At 40.0% G+C, this 9,856-nt stretch overlaps 1 protein-coding gene across 1 annotated transcript in view; it reads left to right on the forward strand.

Moving 5' to 3' along the window:
• MDFIC2 (MyoD family inhibitor domain containing 2) overlaps window positions 1–9,856 on the forward strand; it is a 128,190-nt gene that overhangs the window by 76,344 nt on the left and 41,990 nt on the right. Inside the window, exon 2 of the mRNA XM_016188248.2 lies at window positions 5,172–5,210. Coding sequence (XP_016043734.1) covers window positions 5,172–5,210 — 39 coding nt within the window. The remainder of the gene's footprint in view (window positions 1–5,171; window positions 5,211–9,856) is intronic.

A 9,856-nucleotide genomic window follows, 5' to 3' on the forward strand; every position in this document is an offset into this window, starting at 1 on the left:
TCTCCCTCTCCCTCTCCCTCTCCCTCTCCCTCTCCCTCTCCCTCTCCCTCTCCTCCCCTCCCTTCCTCCCTCCCCTGTCCTCCTCCCTCTCTCCCCCTCCCTCCCTCCCCTCTCTCTCAAGCTCTATTTGCTCCTTTCTCTTTCTCTCTCCCTCTATCTCAAGCTCTCTCTCTCTCTCTCAAGCTCTATGTGCTTTCCTCTTTCTTTCTCTCTCTCTCCCTCTCCCCTCCTTCACATTTTTAAAATAGAAAACATTAGTTGGGCCAGAGAGGTGTCAGTAGTAATATAATGAGTCATATTAACATAAGATCCAGTCTCCAATTCTAATTTTTTTAACCTGAAATTAGATATCTGGCACTGTATAAATGCAAACTTGTTGTTAAAATTTCGGAGGCTCTTGCCGGCCGGTCTAGCTTCACGGGCGGGTAACAGAGACGCAGAGACAATGGCTGGGCAGGGAAGCTGTATTTCTTTATTCAGGAACAACGATTCATAAACTAAGACAAACTAATCACCAAACAGAACTCCGCTGTCTCTTTGCGGCGGCGCAAGCACTCTTTCTTTTACTCTCGAACTCAGGAACCCTCTCTTACTCTGTCACTCTGGAACTCTCCAACTCTGGAACTCTGGAACTCTCGTACTGGGGAACCCTCTGAAACTCTTCCACTGTGGAACTCTCTCTTACTCTATAACCCTGAAACTCTTGAACTCCGGAACTCAGGAACTCTCGGACTCAGGAACCCTCTCTCGGGGTTCCTCGGGGCGGGGCCAAGCGGGCCCGTGAAATTAACTGGACGATCCAATTCTCTTGGCGGAGGAGGGCTAGAACAAACCAATGTAAAGCATACGACAATTCCCCCTTTTCTTTTTAACTAAATGACTATAGTATCAAGGGTGTGGGGTGAACAGAAACATATATCATACAGGCATTTTTATAAAAAGAAACTGGCACAAACTAAACTTTATCAGCTTAAAAAAAACATTTCTTGTCTCTGGGGGGCTACTTGCCTTGACGGGCATTTGCATGGGGGCGGGGAACGGCCTAGAGTCCCACAGGCAGCTGGCTGCAACTTACTTACTATGAAACAAAACTTGTTATTAGCATATCTACTGCACGATCCAACGTTTCTAATAGAGAAGGAATTTGAGACTTTTACATATCAACAACGTCTTTTAACCTTTTGTTACACCCATTCAAGATGGAGACACACCCTAGGTGTGGGCCGGAGAGGAAACCTCAGGCATGAGAATAATTAGCATAGCCATTGTGCGATCTACCATTTCTAATAGAGAAGGTAATGGAGAGTTTTACATATCAACAAGTCTATTTAACCTTTTGTTTAGACTAACTTAGTTAAAATATATTGATTGTTAACTAATTTTTACCTTAGACTTTAAATGTAAGTTAATTTTATCTTTATGAGAATTACATTGAAAACCTTTTTCATTTAACTTTGACTAGTAAGAATTTAGCCTTAAAGCTACTGTTTACCAAACTTTAAACATACACATAAACATGGTCATTAATACACAAGGAGAGAAACCTTAGTTACGAAGACATGTCATTTTAAACACGAATTTAAATCTGTACTGTCTTAGTGGTTGGGGGGGGTCACCATTCGGAGGTGGCTTCCCGCACAGCTCCATTCCCGAGCAGCTCCACTTCTAGGAATTGCAGGTTGCGATCTCTGCACAAATCTCTGCATACTCCAGCTTGTCTGTCTTCAGACCGGACTGGTAGCTGGAGATCTCGTGTGCCCAGTTTTGGCAGGGAGCCCGGGGGTCCGGGAGGCCCGGGATGGTTCCAGAATTCATAGAAAGAGGGCAGGCAGGCCATCTTTGTAGAAGGCGTGGGCCTAGGTGCCCAGGGGTGGCGGCCATGATAGGCCGCAGCGGCCCTGCCCCATGGCCCTGCCATGTCTGCTGCCCTGCTCGCAGTGGCCGAGCAGCGTGGAGGGATCACGCGTCCAGTGTCCTGCGCCACGCGGTGGAGAGCCAGCACTTGTGGGCTGGCCTCGGGCTCTTGTGTGTTGGCCTCGGGCTCTTGCGTGTTGGCTTCGGGCTCCAGGAGCTCTTGTGTGCTGGCTTCGGCCTCCTGAGGGGTGCGGGGCTGCGGGGCTGCGGGTGCGGTGCGCGGGGTTGTCTGGGCGCAGCCGGCTGGCTGGCTGTTTAACCAGGTGGAAACAGCAGCTCCGCGCCTCGCCTCCCGCCCGCTGGCTCTTCCCGCTGGCTGTTCTGAGTTCGCCCGAGTGAGTGGAAACCACAGAGTGGTCCAGAGATAAATGTTCCAGAAACAGCAAAACAGTCTCGTGAAGAAAGAGCAGAGGCCTTTGGAGATCTCTTCACAAGCAGAAGAGAAGGCCATAGTGCATAGGTAGCCAAATTGTCTTTACTTATCTGAGAGATGCACAGGTCAGGTCCACGTGGGCACCATTTGTTGTTAAAAATTTCGGAGGCTCTGGCCGGGCTGGCTTGTTTCACAGCGGGTAACAGAGACTCGGAGACAATGGCTGGGCAGGGAAGCTGTATTTCTTTATTCAGGAACAACGATTCATAAACTAAGACAAACTAATCACCAAACAGAACTCCGCTGTCTCTTTGTGGCGGCGCAAGCACTCTTTCTTTTACTCTCGAACTCAGGAACCCTCTCTTACTCTGTCACTCTGGAACTCTCCAACTCTGGAACTCTGGAACTCTCGTACTGGGGAACCCTCTGAAACTCTTCCACTGTGGAACTCTCTCTTACTCTGTAACCCTGAAACTCTCGAACTCCGGAACTCAGGAACTCTCGGACTCAGGAACCCTCTCTCAGGGTTCCTCGGGGCGGGGCCAAGCGGGCCCGTGAAATTAACTGGACTGATCCAATTCTCTTGGCGGGGGAGGGCTAGAACAAACCAATGTAAAGCATACGACACAAACTAGAAAAAAATAAAATGCACACAGATGTATTGAACACTACAGTACTTATGTCTACTCTTAACCAATTTTATCCCTTTTATTTCATATATTTATGTAATTAATATGTATTGGTAAGGTACTATTTGCCAGATACTGAGCACGTTGTTCAGAAATAATGAGCTGAGCAAGACATCACTACACGTGACATATAATCATGACACAGAATATAATTTCTAAAGAAGTGGTAGAAAAGTGTTGGTATAACTTGAGAGATGATCGGCTCCAATGTCTTTTATTTGATCTAAAAGGAAACTGATATCTAGAAACATCTTAATTTGATAATCATAAAGTTCTTTATTAGAAAAGAAATTCCAAGAAATTCAAATCTCTAAATTTAAATCTTATGTTCTCCATACAGCAATATATTTCCCTCAGAAATGTATCTGTTTTTCTCCAAGAACAGAATGATCAAACCATGAACATTAAGAAAGTCAAGTATAGTTGGAAATGTACTTTATGAACATTTAACAGGGTCAACACTAATGCTAATAGTATTCTGGATCATGGGGAAAGAGTAGATGTAAGACACAAATGAATTTTATTAATTCTAACTAGACAGGTGATAAATAAGAATGAATCTCTTGGGGCTGGGTAGTGGCGCACCTGGTTGAGAGCCCATGCTACAATGCATAAGGACCAGGGTTCGAGCTCCTGGTCCCCACCTACAGAGGGAAAAACTATGCAAGTGGGGAAGCAGTGTTGCACATGTCTGTCTCTCTCCCTCTTTATCTACCCTTTTCCTCTCAATTTCTGAGTGTCTCTATCCAATAAATAAATAAAGATAATAAAATTTTTTTAAAAGAATGAATCTTTGGAAACCAGATAATAATATCTATAAGGAAGGGGTAAAATCCATGACATAATTCAACAGAGTAGGTATTCCACACATACAATCCTACCCCTTTTCTCCAAAAATAAGTCTGAATAGAACTGGGGTGGGGGTGAAGAGAGAAAAAAGGAAAGAAAGAAAGAAAGAAAGAAAGAGAAAAAGAAAGAAAGAGGAAGGTTAACAGAAACTACATTTCAGTCTCTCATTTCTTACCGATCATTTTAGGGTAAGATCCAGCTTCCAAACCTAAGTCATTTTTTTTCTAGTTCATTTTTGGCACACCTTCACAAAACCAAACATTTCTACTCTGCGAACATTTTGGGAGTTAGAAAGCAGAGACTAAACAATTAAATTTAGAGAATCTCATCAGCATAATTCCCTAAAAAGGTATGTGAGGAAAACAGTTGTAAGTTAAAATTAATTGAACCTTCCATACAATTCTGTGAACCTCCTTCCATAATCAATGGCAGAATAGTTTGACATGCTTAGGTACAAGGAATGTATTGATAGGCTTTATAAATCTTTAAATTCAGAAGCCCAAATGATGAGTTTCGTGTCCTACCCCTACTTTATTTATTTGAATAAAGCTTTAATTTTATCCTTAAACAGTTCTGTTTTTCTATCTAGTATTAAATAAAGTTGGTATCTGTCAATTGTCAACCTATTTCACCATTTCACCTCACAAAGGGGAGGCCCCTCATTGGCAGAATGCTAATCCCAAATCTCGGGGATTTGGCACTCATTGGCCAAACTCATTGGCACTACTTATTCTCATGAACAGCTAAAAACAAATTTTTATGGTTAGGAAATAAGAGAAAACAGATGACCATGTTTCTGTGCATTGATAGGGGTCAACTACAAAGCCACGTACACTCAATGTACATGGTCCCTAATTAGAAAGTAGAATTCTGGGGATTGGGCGGTAGTGCAGTGTGTTAAGCGCACATGGCACGAAACGCGAGGACTGGCACAAGGACCAGCACAGGGATCCCGGTTTGAGCCCACAGCCTCCCACCTGCAGAGGGGTCGCCTCACGAGTGAAGTAGGTCTGCAGGTGTCTGTCTTCTCTGTCTCCCCCTACTCTCTCAATTTCTCTCTGTCCTATCCAACAATGACAGCAACAACAATAATAGTAACAACAAGGACCAAGATAAACAACAAGGACAACAAAAGGGAAAAAAATAGCCTCCAGCGGCAGTGGATTTGTAATGTAGGCACCCAGCCCCAGAAATAACCCTGGAAGAAAAAAAGAAAAAAAAAAAAAAAAGAAAAAAAACTTAAGTAGAATTATTTTACTTGAAAAAAAAATGAAGGAGATGATTGACAGACTGAGAAATAATTAATGCCCAAGTAAATAATTGTTTTTTAATTTCCCTTCTTTTAGGATTATCCAGCTCAAATCAAAATCCTCTTGGAGAATCAAGTAGGTTCATTCTTATTTTTTTTTAATAGATTTCTATTGCTATATTCATTGATGGTCACTTTTGGTAAGCTCTAAGGAAAGAAATTCATCTGAGCCCATGTGTACAACACAGTCACCAGAATGTTGGCATAGAATCACTAAACATCTACCTTAGTTGAGGTACACTGAAATATGCCTTTACTTTGGAGATGCTTACATTTGTGTACATACATAACAGATAACAAAAGGTTTTAAAAAACATGCACCTAATAGGGGTTGTATTGTTATATGGAAAACTGGGAAATGTTATGCATGTACAAACTATTGTATTTTACTGTAGACTGTAATCCATTAATCCTCCAGTAAAGAAATTAAAAAAAAATCATGCACAGCTTTACTGAAGTACAAAAACCTGAATTAGCATCCTTAAAAAAAAATGGAAAAGTGAGTGGTATAAGAGAGCACTTTAAGATGTATATACTGGGGGCTGGACAGTGGCTCACCAGGCTAAGCACACATGGTATGAAGTGCAAGTACCCGCACGAGGATTCCAAGTCGACTCCTGGCTCCCCCACCCTGCACCAGGGTGTTGCCTCACAAACTGGGCTTGGGAGGATTAGCAGAAGCTTCCCCATAAGGAACAAGAAAATAATGCCATACATAAAGTGGCCAGAAGAGATTGAGAAGTGCATCTCACATTGTTATAAAATTACATAGATGAAGGGAATAAACAGTAAGGTCATTTCCAAGTATTTGTCAACAAATGTCTGACTTAACATGGTGTGTTGCTTCTTTATCAATATTCTGTAGTTTGTTTTTTTGTTGTGGTTTGGGCTCCAGGGTTATCGCTTGGTCTCTGTACCTGTGCTACGAATCCACTGCTCCTATAGCCATTTTTCTTTCAATTATATATATATAGGACAGAGAGAAATTGAGAGGGGAGGGGAAGATAGAGATGGAAAGAGAAAGACACCTGCAGACCTGCTTCAAAGCTTGTGAGGCGACCCCTCCCCCACCCCCCGCAGACTGGGTTCTGGGGATCAAACTGGTTTCCTTGGGCAGATCCTTGCACTTAGTACGATGTGCACTTAACCTTGTGTGCCACCTTGTAGTATCTCTCTAAATAAAAACCATCCAAGATATATTGGTGAGAAATCTAGTTTCACATTAACAAATACAGTATGATCCTTTCACATTAAGTAAAAATCAAACATGCAAATGGTCTTAAATGTATTTTAGAGTCCTGACAAAAAGTATTCCATAATAAGCATCACCTCTGTAGAGTTAAGAATGAGATATAAAATAGTGATGAATTAGAGATTTTGCTCTTACTCTTAAATTTCTGTATTATTTGCATTGGCTACTTTTCACAATTAAAAAATGTATTTTTATGTTTCTGTTTTCAGAAGTAAGTATTATTTACATACAGTGAAGATTTTGTTAAAATAACAGTCAAATTACAGACAGGATAAGAGTTTGTTTTTTTAAAAATAATGTTACTATTCTAGCTACCAATGGAAGATTTATCTAATACTTTGGGTTGCACTTGGGAAGAATAACATTTTGTAGGTGGAATTACCTTAGAGACAATAAATAAATAGGCAGGTAGAAGTTTTTGTATGTTCTCACAAATACATTTAACAAATTGTGTATGCATATATAAATTAAGTGAATATTTTAAACAATTTTTCAGAGGAGGCTATTCTACACAGAAGAGTAATAAGCAGAATAATATAATAAAAGCTATGTTGGAGAAAAGAACCAGTTTTTTCATCAATATTTTTATTTTATTTAGCTATCTAGTTTAGTATAGAGACAGAAAAATTGTGAGGAAAGGGGAGATAAGGGGGGAGAGAGAGAGAGAGAGATAGCTGCAGCACTAAGCCAACACTCATGAAGGTGTCCCCTGCAGGTAGGGGCCTGGGGATTGACCCTGGGACCTTCACCAATGTAACATATTCTTACTATTAGATGTGTCACTGTTGACTAGTTCCTTTTTAATGTAGAGAATCAAATGTAACAAAGAATAGTCTTTGGAGAACAGTTATTTGGAAAGTATCTTAGAGACAGCAAATCTGGACCTAGAGGTCACAATAAGTTGAGTGTTATTTCAGCTTACTTTGATGGTTGCCAACATGAAGAAGAGAGCTGAAGAAATAAATGAGGTTAAAAGGTCACTGGGACCAGGATATAGTATAATGGTTATGCAAATTACTTTCACATCTAAGTCTGTGAGCTCTGAGGTTCAGTCCCCAACATCACAATAAACCAAAGCTGAGTAGTGATCTGGTAATAAGGAAAGGAAAAGAGGAGGAAAGAAGAAGAGGAAGAGGAGGAGGGAGATAAAGAGAATAAATGATATCAGCAAGGAGAAAAATAAAGGCAGCTAAAGTAAAGAGCTTACTAAAATCATCCACGAAGGGATGAGGAAGAGGAAGAATGCATTCACTGCCTCATTCATAACCATTACTTATGAGAACCCTGATTCAAACACAGTATCGGTTTTTGGAACAGAATTAAATGGTAGAAGAAAAAAATACTGTGGTGACTGCCCTTAGGGAGCTTATGTCTATTGGAATGGAAATACCCACTAACATTAATTGAGCATTTAGTGTCTTTGCAATGGCATTTGATTATCATAACATGCAGCCTCTGGGGATGGGGCTCAGCCAGTAGACTGTAAGACTCACATGCACAAAATCCCAGGTTTGATCTCTGGCACTAAAAATTCTGGAGCAGTGTTCTGGCTCTCTCTCTCTCTCTCTCTCTCTCTCTCTCAATAAACCTTAAAAATAAGTCTCAAATTAACTTTAATTTTATTTTTACAGGCTTACTTTATTTATTTCATTATTAAATAGACAGAGAGAAAGAACAGAGAAGCCGTATGAGAGAGAGAAAGAGAAGTCAGAACACCACTTGAGTACAAGTGATGCCAGGGATTGAACCAGGAGTCTCAGACATGTAAATCCTATGTTATACCAGCTTAAGCCCTTGATGAGATGGAATTTCAACCTTTAGAAAATACTATTATCTCCCAATTATGGATAAATAAAAGAAATTCAAAGGAGTATAAAATGTGCCCTAAGCACACCTGGTGGAGTAAACACCTTACTTTGCATAAGGACCTGGTTTCAAGTCCCCAGTCCCCACTGGTAGGAGGGATGTTTCATGATGGTGAAGCAGTGCTACACTCTCTCTCTCTGTCTCCCTCTCTCTCTCTTCTGTCTCAGTCTCTAACTAAAACAAACAACAATAAAACAAAACAATAACAAAAGAGAGAGTTTTCACTTAAAAAAAAAAAGTTTCCCTAGTCATACAGTTATGAAGTGGTAAAGACTTTATTTAAATGTTAAATTTGTTGATCACTACAACTTATAACCATGTGTAACACTGCCTCGTAGAATATAGTTATCCAATGGATCAGAGAAAAAATGAAATACAGAAACACACGAATTAGGCATGTAAGAAGATAGGGAGTGGGTCATGGACTTGATTAGTCATGTGTCAGGATGATTAAAAATAGAATATTGGGCAGGGGAGACAGCATAATGGTTATGCAAACAGACTCTCATGCCTAAGGCTCCTAAGTCCCATGTTCAATCCCCCACAACACCATAAGCCAGAACTGAGCAGTGCTCTGGTGTTTCTCTCTCTGTGTGTGTGTGTCTCTCTCTGCATCTCTCTCAAAAATAAAAATAATAATAATTTTTTTTTAAAAAATAGAATATCATTTATCCAGTGGTTAGAAAGTCATGTCTTTATTCACTCAACAAGTTATTAAACATGTATTTCAAGACTCACCATGTGAAATTTCAGTCTCATGGACACAGAAGACAATTGGGAGGTAGAGTGATGTGTAGATAATGACACAGTACGTTAAGAAGTCCTATAAGCCAATGGGTAATGGAAAAGTTAGTACAAGATTTATTAGGCTACAGTACACCTGGCGCATGCATTTCAAGCAAGGAAGAAGTCAATAGTGAGACTGAAAACACAGAGGAAAGAGATAGTGGTAGATAAAGAACAGCTTGTGGATGGTAGGAAAGATAGGAGTTTAAATTCCTGATAAAAAGATTCACTGTCCAAGAAGAGAGCTCTCTCTTCCCTGATAGAGGAATAGAAGAAAATTTAATTGTACAAAGAAATTTTATAGTGAAATGCAGTTATAGGAAATGAAGCCAATAAAACACTTCCGTGGCTACACAGGAGAGAATCACTTTGTCAGTTGTTCAAATCGTAATACTTTATCTAACTCCAGATCAATTAAGTAAGAAAAAAACTTGAGTCTTCTTTAGGCTAGGAATGACTAGGAAGGCTCTGAAAAGGAGTGGAAAATTTTGATTAGGTGGCAAGATATTACATATGGTAGAAACTTGAATGAAATACAAAAAGCTAGGGCCTAATAAATAATTAATTAGCCTACAAAAAGTGAAGTGAGAAAGGAGTGAAGAAGAGAACAGAAAAGCTGGTCTGTAGACAGATCATAGAGTCCTGATAAATTTCCAAATTACGACAAAATACATATGCACCAATTTTTTATCGTGTTCCTATATTGTATTAAGTATAGGGAACCTATTAGAACTTTTCATCTTTGTATTATCAGCTGCCATAAGAATTTGAGCATATAGCATATGTTCAGCATTATCAATATTAACTGAATGAATTAA

This window comes from Erinaceus europaeus, chromosome 12, assembly GCF_950295315.1.
Source record: "Erinaceus europaeus chromosome 12, mEriEur2.1, whole genome shotgun sequence".
Taxonomy (NCBI): Eukaryota; Metazoa; Chordata; class Mammalia; order Eulipotyphla; family Erinaceidae; genus Erinaceus; species Erinaceus europaeus.